The sequence below is a fragment of the Otolemur garnettii genome, unplaced genomic scaffold (genome assembly GCF_000181295.1).
Source record: "Otolemur garnettii isolate 467f Iridium unplaced genomic scaffold, OtoGar3 scaffold00116, whole genome shotgun sequence".
NCBI classification, from domain to species: domain Eukaryota; kingdom Metazoa; phylum Chordata; class Mammalia; order Primates; family Galagidae; genus Otolemur; species Otolemur garnettii.
In genome coordinates, this window is record NW_003852511.1 from 5,626,848 (window position 1) to 5,639,501 (window position 12,654).

A 12,654-nucleotide genomic window follows, 5' to 3' on the forward strand; every position below is an offset into this window, starting at 1 on the left:
CCATGGCACTCTACTGAGGGTGATAAAGTGAGACTCTGTCTCTTAAAAAAAAAAAAAAAAAAAAAAGAGAAAAAAGAGAACAGCCTAAACCCAAGAACTGGAGGTTGCTGTGGGCTGTGACACCATGGCACTCTACCAAGGGTGACAAAATGAGATTATGTCTCTTAAAAAAAAAAATTATTTATATTTATTTATTTTTGAGACAGTCTTATTTTGTCACCCTCAGTAGAGTGCTGTGGCATCATAGCTTACACCAACCTCAAGCTCTTGGGCTTGGCAATCCTCTTGCCTCAGCTTCCTAGGTAGCTGGGACTACAGGCATGTGCCACTACACCCAACTATTTTTTTTTCTTTTATTTTTAGTAGAGACAGGGTCTCTCTCTTGCTCAAGCTGGTCTTAAACTCCTGAACTCAAGCCATCCACCTGCCTTGGCCTCCCAGAGTGCTTAATTTTTTTTTTTTTTACTACAATGCTCATGCTAGCCTGTGCTCATAAATAAAGTGTTAGTAGAATACAGCCATACCCATTCATTTTTACTATGTTGTCTCTCCCTACTTTTATGTTACAACAGCAGAGTTGAGTAGTTCCAACAAAGACTACGGCTTACAAAGTCTAAATCATTTACTCTACAGCCCTTTACAGAAAAAATTTGCTAATTTATGGCCTAGGGCACCATCTAAGAGAGAATACATTTTCTAGTCCACTTGGCAGGTATATTCCTTTATCACAGCTCACTAACCATTAGTATCCCCTAACTAACTCCTCTTACTCTAATTTCAAGCTCACAGAGAGAAATCTGATTTTCCACGTAGGCATGCCTACAAGAAGACGTACTGACCAGCTAGTGTGACCGTTCCTAACAAGTAATTATTCTACTTTTCACTGTGCGTTAATTAAAGAATTGGCTTGGCTTGGCGCCTGTGGCTCAAGTGGCTAAGGTGCCAGCCACATACACCTAAGGTGCGGGTTCGAATCCCCAGCCCGGGCCCGCCAAACAACAATGATGGCTGCAACGAAAAAATGGCCGGGCGTTGTGGTGGGTGCCTGTGGTCCCAGCTACTTGGGAGGCTGAGGCAGGAGACTCGCTTGAGCCCAGGAGTTGGAGGTTGCTATGAGCTGTGATGTCATGGTACTCTACCCAGGGGGATAGCTTGAGGCTCCGTCTCAAAAAAAAAAAAAAAAAAAAAAGAATTGGCTTGCTGATTTATACTTCAGTCTCTCATGAAGAGGGGATTAGCATGGGCCAGTGCTTTAGAGACCATCACCTCTGATATACTAAAAGTTTCTGTTCCTGCAAAATTAAGAACCAGCTCCTGAAATATGGAGGGAGATCCCTCTCGATCTAGGGCACCCACTCAGTGAACCTACTCAGTAGACCCTACTTGGGTCCAGAGCCTACCTTCAAAGATTTCTCTGTGACATCTCACTCTACCCTACCAAAACTTAAGGATTGAGTACATCTAACTTCTAAATATCACATGCAGAAATAACACATGGTTTTCACATAGAGACTCAACATTCCATATACAGTATGTTGGTTCAGAAAAGTAACTTTTTATTTTTTATTAGATAAGCACTTCCTTTAAGTACCTGATATGACATAAAAAAAATTTTTTTTTTTTTTTGAGACAGAGTTTTACTTTGTCACCCTCAGTAGAGTGACGTGGCAGCATAGCTCACAGCAAACTGAAACTCTTGGGCTCAAGCAATTCTCTTGCCTCAGCCTCCCAAGGAGCTGGAACTCCAGGTGCCTGCCACAATGCCTGGCAATTTTTAGAGACAGGGTCTCCATCTGGCTCAGGCTGGTTTCGCACCGTGAGCTCAAGCAATCCACCTGCCTTGGCCTCCCAAAGTGTTAGGATTATAGGCGTAAGCCACAGTGCCTGGCCTGATATAAATGTTTTAAAAGATCATCAAAAGAAAGTTAACATCTAGGCTCGGCTCCTGTAGCAAAGTGATTACAACACCAGCCACATACATTGAGGGTGGTGGGTTCAAACCTGACCCAGGCTAGCTAAACAACTGCAACAAAAAAAATAGCCGGGCATTGTGGCAGCTCAATAGCTACCTGGGAAGCTGAGGCAAGAGAATTGTTAAGCCCAAGAGTTTGAGGTTGCTATGAGCTATGGCACCACAGCACTCTACTGAGGGCAACATAGTGAGACTCTATCTAAAAAAAAGTTAACATAAAAATCAACATTTTGAAAATGTTTTAAGAATAAATCATAAGCTACCTGTCAGCATCTGCATTTCATCATAAGACGTGTTACTCTGAAAAGCTGTCATTCATACTCAACTCTTCTAAATCAAGATTTCTTACCTGATTTGGGCTGATCTTTTCTTCAGCAGCTGTGGAATGTTGACATGGGTCTTCCTTTGCTCCCTCACAAGGATCTCTCATAATTTCCGCCTGGTCCCCTTGATATCTGAAGACCTTTGGCTCCATGCTCTTGGTGTTCTCTTCCCTATCCAAGATCCCAGAAGCCACAGAGCCTCCTGCTGTGGAGTCCACTAGCCCACACTGCCCAGGCTCACCCCCATGATTCAAGGTCTCCCAGGTTTCTTCACCACAACATTTTGCATGAGTCCTCTGCAGCTCCAAGGGCAATGCCCTACTCTGACTTACAAGAGAGCTTGAGGCTCCAGGTTTTACATCCGGAATCACACTTGGCTCAGAATCAGCATGAAGCTCTTTGGAGACACTTACTGGGAGTTCAGAGTATAATTCCTGTACCACGGCAGACATGGAGGAATCAAGTGGAACTGGCTGAGTCTCTATTCCGGATGACAGCATTAGGGCAGATGTAGATTTTGGAGTCAAGTCTTTTACATCAAATGGTTCACCCTGACACAAATCAAAGGAAGGGATAGAAGTTTAAAACTTTGACAGGGCAGGAAAAAAACTATCTCAGTTCAAGCTGGCTAAAAAGAAAAAAATAAATTCTACTTCAGAAGCCATTATCGGGGATCAAAAAATTCCCAATAAACTGAATTTGTGAAAAAATTCCTTATCTTTAATAGACACCTGTCTAATCTCAGTTCAAATACTGCCTTATGAACAATTCTAAATTTTAATCTCGAGGGCCAGCAAATATAGATGAGTATAAGACACACTTAAGCATTCAAGAGTAGACCTGATATAAATTACAAATAAAGAAGGGTTTCTACTTATTTTCAGAGCATGAACCTTATCATTTTGTTCACTGCTGTATCCCCACTGCCTAGTAGGTATTTAGTAAATATTTGTTGAATGAATACATACTGGAGAATTTGATACACTGACGTGGTGGGACTCTGAAGACTATGATACACTGACTTTCCTCTTTGAGGGAGGATATGAAGGAAATGGAATTCCATTCCTTACTTGAACTATACCTACCCAGACTAGCACAAAATACTATTAAACCAGCTCTTTAGCAGAATCCTCCTGATTTTCATTCTACATAGAGAGATTTTTCAAATGCTTTCAGTCACTACTCATTTGATTCACACAACCACCCTGGTAGGTAAGTAGGGCAGCTATCAGCTGCCCATTATAGATCATAACACCATACCTAAAGAGGTCAAAAGTGACCTGCTTAAAATATTTCAGGTTTGTTGATGGAGATGAGCTCCCTGGGTCTCTGTGACCTTGTGCCCAGGAGCTCTCTCACTCTTGCCCCCCAGAGGTATGGATGTTGTTAAAAGTTAATCCTTGACTACTCCCCCCTCTTCAGCCTTCACTTTCTTTTTCTTTCTTTCTTTCTTTTTTTTTTTTTGGTTGAGACAAGAGTCTCACTATGTCGCCCTGCGCAGAGTGCAGGGGGCAACCTGCAACTCTTGGGCTTAAGTGATCCTCTTGCTTCAGCCTCCCAAGTAGCTGGGACTATAGGTACCCGCCACAACACCCGGCTATTTTCTTGCTGCAGTTGTCATTGTTGTTTAGCTGGCCCGGGCCGGGCTCAAACCCCCCAGCCTCAGTGTATGTGGCTGGAGCCGTAACCACTGTGCTATGGACACCAAGCTTCACTTTCTCAATGATCTCGCCTTTTCCTGCAGGCTCTCTGCTATGAGAAAGATTCAAAACTGTCCCTTTAAACATAGAGTTACTACTACATGACCCAACAATTTGACTTGTTGATATGTATTTGAAAAACATATGTCAACACACAAAACCATACACAAATTCCTTAGCAACACTACCCACAATAGCCGAAAAGTGTAAACAATTCTAATGTTTATAAACTGATGGATAAAATATACTATAGCCATACAATGATAATGAAGTACTAATGCACGTTATACATGGATGGACCCTGAAAACATTAAGCTCATAAAGCAGCCAGTCACAAAACACACATATAATAAAATCCAATTTATGTGAAACATCAAGAATAGACAAGATCCAAAGAGACAGAAAGCAGATAGTGGCTGCTTAGGGCTGGGAGTGCTGAAGACACAGGAAGTGGTAGCTACCCCAGTTTCTCTTTGGGGTAATAAAAATGTTCTAAAGTTGATCATGGCGATTGATGGCTGCACAACTGTGACTATATTAAGAAAAAATTGACATGTACAATTTAAATTGTTCAATTATGTGGCACAGGAAATAAATCTCACTAAAGGTGATTTTTTTTTTTTAAAGAAACCTGTCCCTTGCCCTAATCTTTCTCTCAGTTCCTAATCTGTGTTTCACTCAAAACTGGTGCCACTAAAACTTAACATGTCTAAAACAGAACCCATTCAATCCACTGAATAATTGAGTCTTTCTATATACAAACAACTTTGAAAAACAAGGATACATAAGAGGGCCTCGGTAAACCTACATGCTTCTTCTTCTTCTTCTTTTTTTTTGAGACAGAGCCTCAAGCTGTCCCCCTGGGTAGAGTGCCATGGCACCACAGCTCACAGCAACCTCCAACTCCTAGGCTCAAGCAAGTCTCCTGCCTCAGCCTCCCAAGTAGATAGGACCACAGGCGCCTGCCACAATGCCCGGCTATTTTTTTTGGTTGCAGCCATCATTGTTGTTTGGCAGGCCCGGTCTGGATTCGAACCCGCCACCTTAGGTGTATGTGGCTGGCACCTTAGCCACTTGAGCCACAGGCGCCAAGCCTACATGCTTATTCTTATTGCCTCTCTTAGAAAAGGCACTATCATTATCCTGGAGTTCAGACTTGAATCTCCAGACATAACCACATCTACCCTTCCATTCACTGTGCCTGTGCACATGTAGCCTGTGGACTCAACCCCTGTGGTATTTCGAATAAATACTATTCTACCATCCCCTTGGTTCTAGTCCAAGATTTTGTTCCAAATGCTGTCCATTCAGGGTCAAGCACAAATACAAGTCTACTAAATAGATCTTTATTATAAAGAGTCAATGTTAATATGCATATAAAATGGTTCATCTCAGTCATTTAGCAGAATTCTAATAATTTTCAACCAGTAAAACAACTAGGCACACAGGTTGTGGGAACAAAACAGACACTCCCTCTTTTTTCTCCTAGTCTAATTCTGGGTCCTTTTTGAGCAGAATCTGCAGTTGTGCAGTGGAGTTATGAAGAACTAGAAGTCTCACAGGAGAAGTGATATTTAGATGCAAACGTAGAGCAACAGGTAAACTTATTCTAACTTACTAGTTTATATCACCATCTATCAAAATATTGGTAATGCCACAGAGTGTAGCAACAGAACACAATTTTGATAAGATATTGAAGTTCTTTAAACTTAAATTTCTTTCTTTCTTTCTTTTGAGAAAGAGTCTCACTATGTCACCCTCGGCAGAGTGCTGTCACATCACAGCTCACAGTAACCTTAAACTCTTGGGCTTAAGCAATTCTCTTGCCTCAGCCTCCCAAGTGGCTGGGACTCAGGCACCTGCCACAATACCTGGCAATTTTTTTTGTTGCAGTCGTTGTTTAGCAGGCCCTGGGCCAGATTCGAACCTGCCAGCCTTGGTGTTTGTTTCTGGCGCTGTAACCACTGTGCTATGGGTTTCAAGCCTAAACCTAAATTTCTGAATGCAATGAAGCAATTAAAAAGATGTAGAGAGCTACCTGGACTATTTTATTAAACTAAATTACCATGATCCTTATTTTGGTAAAATAGATATGCATATAGGAAAAATGTCTGAAAGAATATAAAGCAAGGGTGGTGCCTAAAGTAGGGCGCCAGCCCCATATACCGAGGGTGGTGGGTTCAAACCTGGCCCCAGCCAAGCAATTAAAAAACTATATATATATATGGCTCAGCGCCTGTGGCTCAAGTAGCTAAGGCACTAGCCACATACACCTAAGGTAGCAGGTTTGAATCCAGCCTGGGCCCACCAAACAATGATGGCTGCAACCAAAAAATAGCCAGGCGTTGTGGCGGGTACCTGTGGTCCCAGCTACTTGGGAGGCAGAGGCAGGAGACTTGCTCGAGCCCAGGAGCTGAGGTTGCTGTGAGCTGTGATCACAGCACTTTACCCAGGGGAATAGCTTGAGGCGCTGTCTCAAAAAAAAAAAAAAAAATATATATATATATATATACACATATACACACACACATAGCTGGACGTTGTGGTGGGTGCCTGTAGTCCCATCTACTTTGGAGGCTGAGGCAAAAGAATCGCCTAAGCCCAAGAGTTAGAGGTTGCTGTGAGCTATGATGCCATAGCACTCTACTAAGGGTGACAAAGTGAGACTGTCTCTAAAAAAAAAAAGAATATAAAGCAAATATTAGCACTGTTACCCTGGGTGATGGGATTAGCAATGACTTATCTGTATGTTTTTGCTATTTTTCAAAACAGTGACTATCAGGCTGAGTGCAGTAGCTCATGCCTATAATCCTAGCACTTTGGGAGGCCAAGGCAGGGTGGACTGCTTGAGCTCATATGTTTGAGACCAGCCTTCAAGGGCGAGACTCTGTCTGCCCTTGGACGGAGCTAGGCATTGTGGCAGACACCTGTATTCTCACCTATTCAGGAGGCTGAGGTAAAACAATCTCTTGAGCCTAAGAGTTTGAGACTGTTGTGAGATATGATGCCACAGCACTCTACCATGGGTGAAAAAGTGAGACTTTGTCTCAAAAAAAAAAAAAGTGTCTATTTAATTTTTTCTAACCATTATTTCTCAAGATCCAAATACACAGCAATAAAAAATAACTAGTATGTGTATTTTTTTTTTAAATGAGAAAGGGTTTTTGTGTTTTTTTAGAGTCTCACTTTATTGCCCTTGGTAGAGTGCTGTAGAGTCACAGCTCACAGCAACCTCCAACTCTTGGGCTTAGGCAATTCTCTTGCCTCAGCCTCCCAAGTAGCTGGGACTACAGGCGTCCAGCACAACGTCCGGCTATTTTTTTGTTGCAGTTTGGCTGGGGCCTGGTTTGAACCCACCACCCTTGGTATTTGGGGCCAGTGCCCCACTCACTGAGCCACAGGCACCACCCACTAGTATGTGTATTATTCATTTTATCAGTATGTTTACAACTGTCAGGTCTGTGCCACCACCATTGAAGTTTTTCTTTTCTTTTTTTTTTTTTGAGATAGAGTCTCACTTGGTCACCCTTGGTAGAGTGCTGTGACATCATAGCTCAAAGCAACCTCAAACTCTTTGGCTTAAGTGATCCTCTTGCCTCAGCCTCCCAAGTACCTGGGACAACAGGTGCCAGTCACAATGCCTGGCTATCTTTTAGAGACAGGGTCTTGCTCTTGCTCAGGCTGGTCTTGAATTCCTGATCTGAGGCAATCCACCTACCTTGGCCTCCCCAAAAGTGCTGCGATTACAGGCGTGAGCCACCACACTCAGCCACAATTGAAGTTTTTACATTAAAGTGTTAAATAAATTTCAAGTAAAAGAGTAACAAATGCTTACAAAATACAGAAAGAAATTTACACCTTAATTCCTACTAATGACTTATAGTCAATCTATTGGGCGTAGACATGAGACAATTATCTAATTTGAGGTATAAGCAAAAATAAACCATAGATTTATGAACAACTCTTGCCAGTTGCTACTGGCTTTCATTACCATAATACAAATGCTGCATTAGAGTACAAATAATATAGTAGTAGATTTAGAGACTGGATTTACTTCTAAAAAAAAAAAAAGACTAATGTTTATGGGGAGTATGCAATAAAATTATTCCAACAAAAGAAGAATTTTTCTTTTTTTTGCCAACAATTACCTCTTGATCTTTCTCCTTCAAATGAAGGAGCACTGCTGTGAGCAGTCTTAATTGCCGGTCTCCAAGTCAGGAGTCTAAGGTCCCTATCCTGACTCAGTTAACTAGCAGCATGGCCTAGAGTGTGTTAAGTGAAAGCTGTGTGAACTTTCTTGGGCTTGTTTTTCACATGTTAATCAAAAGAAGCTCAAAGGGTCTAGCCACCCATAAAAATCCCAAGACTTTAACGGATAACTTTTCTATTTCTCTTTGTTTCTGCAAAGCACACCTACAGACACCAACAATGGTGGTCAGAGTTCAGATTAATCCCCTCTGTAAGTACTCAAGGGCATTTAAGGTAATTTAAGATACTTTACATACAAAAAGAGGCAAAGCTTTTCTTTTAGTTTTCCTGCAAGTAATTTGGCAGTGTTAATTTCTATCCCACCAAAAAAAAACAAAAAAAAAAAAAAACAAAAAAAAACAAACCCTACTAGTGAAGGATTAATAGAGCAGTTCTCAATCTCATTAGAATATATTTTATAATACTAAAAACCTGGCAAAGTGGCAACTTTTACTTTAGCCATTCAAACATTCTCCAAAACAAGAGTTCTGGAAGTACAAAATGAATAGCAATAAGCAAAAAATAAGAAAAAGAAATCAAACAAAGAAAACAGCAGAACAGAAAACCAATAATCCTGAGTGCCCCAATAATCCTGAGTTTGAAAGTCTCCCCTCCTTTGATTCCAACCCAAAGGGGCTAACTCCCAGCACAGTCACGCTAGTGTTAAGGAACAATATTCACAAATAATGATCAGGCCCTCAGAAGTTCAAAACACTCCTTTCACCTTGAGAAAGGGGTTTTCTTTTCCAAAGATTGAGACTTTGTAGCCAGTCCTTCCATGAGAGAATATGGAGATTGGGCCTCTTTTTGAAAAAGAGAAAGAAATCTTTTAACAAGATCTCAAGACAAACCACAAAGTGAGGCAGGGAAGTACATATACTCAACAGGGCTTGATTGGCTCTTCAACGTGGAGTGTGCAGGAAATCTCAAAAGCATTAAGGATTGTTTCCCTTTTCCTCCCTTTATTAGCATGAAGAAAAAGGATCCCTCTGTCTCCAAGTAAGGAGTGAAACAGTGAAAATGCTCCTGATTTCTACTGACAAAGGCTCCCTGTATAAAAGATTTTCACCTCTTTTTCAAATGAAGAGAAAAGAAACTATCTGCACCACTCTAGATATATAGGAAGAAAGAGCTCTATCCTCAAAGGTATAGAGTCTTATTTTTCTTGGGAGAGCAAGAGAAAGGAATAGGTTGGAATTGTCTTCTTGGGGGATGGGGAGATATGCAGATAGAAGGAAGTCTTTTTTGTCACGAGCAAGTAGGGGGAGTGAGAGAGGACATCTCTTAGATTTAACTAGTCAGGAAGAAGTGATAGCTTCTGTGGACAAAGGAAAGGCCGGTTCTGGCATCAGTTCTCCCTTCCTCTAAAAAGTAGACATGTTCCCAAAAGCTGTCTTTTTTTCCCGGTTATTTTCAGTGACGCACTCTTTGTTAATTTTATAAGTAGAGTATGGTTAAGATCTAAGGGGAATGGAAGAGTCTTTTCCTACACCTGGGATGGGGTATGTTGCGGGGGGGCCTTCCTGTCCTGCGGGAAAATGATGGGCTGAACACTAATAATGAAGATGGGAGGGGCATGCATAGAAAAATCTACTTCTCTGTGCAAGATGTAAGTTTTTTTTTTTTTAACAAATTAAGTAGCAGTGATAGCGACAACTTACCAAAAGCTTATTATATCCAAGTATTTACACAAATGCTTCTTTAGCCGTCATGACAATTCCAAGAAAAGTACCCAAATTAGAGAAAAACTGAGGCTAAGAGAAGTTAAGCAATTAGTCAAGGTACCAAGATGTTAAGTGAGACACAAGGTTGCTCCAAAAGCCATGCTCTTAATTGTGCAAGGGAAAGGAGCTAACTGCACACCAGGAGACTTAAAAGGAAGAAAAGCAGCACCGAGGCTCCCTCTGTGGACATGATGGGGGGAGGGGGAGAGAGGCTAATTTCCAATACCATGAAGCAGATCCAGGGGCTTCCTCATTACGTCTTGGGGTAAAGCTGAAAAATAAAAAAGGCAAATCTTTCTCTTACAGAGAAAGAAGATCCCCTGAGTGTCTTAAGGTAAGTTGGGAGTCTCACGCTTCACCTGGGGGACGCTGACCAAAGTAGAAGGAAAGGTCTCCTTTAGAGGTTATCTCTTATCCTTCTTCACGATAAGTTCAGACACCCCATCTAGCACCCTGGGAGTGGGTGTCCCTCTGCTGACAAACTGACGGGAGCAGAGCAAGAGCGTACGCCTACGACAAGGGGCGTCGTCCTCTCGAGGAGAGAAGTTAGGGGGGGTCCCAGTCCTAGCGAGCTTGAAGAGTGCCTTTTGCCGTCGGAGCCATGACTCGGAGGAGCCGTTTTCCCCTAGCGACGCAGGGCCCGGTCTCCTCCCTCTCCCCGGGTCCTGTTGCTGGCCGCAGCACAGCCTCCGTTCTTTTCGGCGCCCCGAGAGGGCTGGGGGCCCGGGCTCCCCCTTTAGCCAACACCGCCGGGCGCAGGGTTCCCTTGGGGCGGAGTCGCGTGGGGTGGCTACAATCGAAGCCTTCCCGCCCCAGGCCTCTTACCCTGAGGCCTGCTCCGCGGCCCGCTCTTGCCCAGCCAGCTTGCCTCTGCAGCCGTAGCCCGGTCGCCTCCAAGTCCACCTGAGCCGACCGAGCCGACGGAGCCCGGAGGCGCTCCGGCCGCCGCCGCCGCCTCTTCGTCTCTATGGTCCCGCAACACTTCCTCATCCGGGGCCCGAGCCAGCCATGCGGACTCTCCTAAGTCCCGCCCCCGTACTGCACTCGCGCGCGCGCACAAACACACCTACTCGCCAAGGGTGGCTCTTCCCGTGTTCGATCACCCGCCCTCTGCTAGCCGCAGCCTCCCTCAACCCCGCCCCTGCGGCTCAGACTCTTAAAGGGAGACATCCTTTTGGTTCTGCTGCGGCGAGTTCCAGGAGATACTGCCCACGTCCACTGCTACCACTCTCGTCCAGTACACCATTTTTCGATCCTGGACAGCTGCACCTTTAGGAGCCTCCCTGCTTCCACTCTGGCAGTCTGAGAGATCTTTTTATAACCGGAATTAGTGTTGTGTGTCAAGCCATTCTCTTGCTTATTATGATCACACTGATCATTGTATCTTATAGCACCCCTGCCTCCAGTCTGTTACAGCGCCTTGTTTTAATTTTTTCAGAACTTTAAGATTAGCTGAAGTTACCATGTTTCATCTCATTTCTTGTTATTCATCATCTGTCCTCTTTGATTTTTTTCCTGTTCATCACTCTGTGCTCAGCCCCTAAAGTGGCCTCTGGCACAAAAAACACTCAATGGATGTTTGAAGGAAGGAAAAAATTTTTACCAGGAGGGAAATGAGGGGTACTAGAGAATGAAATCAACTTGCCCCAAGTCACATAGCTGTGTGTTAAAAATAGAAATCCGTTGCTTTCTTGGAGCCTGTCCACCTGGCAGACTAGTGAGCTAGCAGTTTGGAGGTTTTGGGGGGAGATTTTAATTTTCTTTGCTCTGATCAAGATTATTTTGGAGCCTGTGAACATGGATTTTGGCTGAGATGGTTTTCCCAGCTTTAGTCAGACCTGGAGATATACAAACCCAAATATCCTAACCCTATTGTGTACAGCTTATATGAGTTCATATAGACATATGGTTCATGTACAGGCTACTGTTTTTCCAATATACACAGATGCTATTTGGAAAAATTAACTAGATATTTACTTTAGAAAGTTTCTAAAGTTACAGTCTCTATGTCCTCAAGTACTTTCTGAGGCAACTATATGACCATAGATGCTGGTCTGAGAAGGCCAGCACTATGTATAACTGGTATTTCTTTTTGCCTCAGTCTCTAATATGGCTCTGAAGAATACCATTATTGATTTTGTCTTTATTTTAAAATGTGGTAGTTTAACGGCGGCGCCCATAGCTCTGTGAGTAGGGCGCCTGCCACAGGCACCAAGGCTGGTGGGTTCAAACCTAGCCTGGGCCAGGTAAACAACAATGACAACTGCAGCAACAACAAAAAAGGAGCAGGGTGTTGTGGCAGGCTCCGGTAGTCCCAGCTACTTGGGAGGCTGAGGCAAGAATCACTTAAACCCTAGTTTGAGGTTGCTCTGAGCTATGACGCCATGGCACTGTACCAAGGGCAGCATAGTGATACTCTGTCTCAAAAAAACTAAAAATGAAATGTGGTAGTTTGGCCGGGCACAGTGGCTCACATCTGTAATTCTAGCACCGTGACAGAATAAGAAGGGTGGATTGATTGAGCTCAGGAGTTTGAGAGCAAAACCTAAGCAAAAGCACCACCCATTTCTAAAATATAGCCAGACGTTGTGGTGGGCACCTATAGTCCCAGCTACTTGGACAGCTGAGGCAAGAGTATCACTTGAGACCAAGAATTTTAGGTTGCGGCTCGGTGCCTGTGGCTCAAG

The 12,654-nt window shown here is 43.3% G+C and overlaps 1 protein-coding gene across 4 annotated transcripts in view; it reads right to left on the reverse strand.

The window, feature by feature from the left end:
• The window catches only part of PRR14L (proline rich 14 like), a 78,117-nt gene extending 67,187 nt beyond the window's left edge, over nucleotides 1–10,930 (reverse strand). For 2 of the 4 annotated variants that reach the window (XM_023517682.1, XM_003797452.3), the window contains exons 1-2: nucleotides 10,793–10,924; nucleotides 2,322–2,846 (exon numbers count right to left, since the gene is read on the reverse strand). In XM_023517682.1, coding sequence (XP_023373450.1) covers nucleotides 2,322–2,795 — 474 coding nt within the window. In that variant the 5' untranslated portion in view covers nucleotides 2,796–2,846; nucleotides 10,793–10,924. Of the gene's footprint in view, nucleotides 1–2,321; nucleotides 2,847–10,792 lie in introns of those variants that run through there. The other 2 variants (XM_023517683.1, XM_023517684.1) reach the window with 2 other exon arrangements.
• Nucleotides 10,931–12,654: the final 1,724 nt, after the last annotated feature.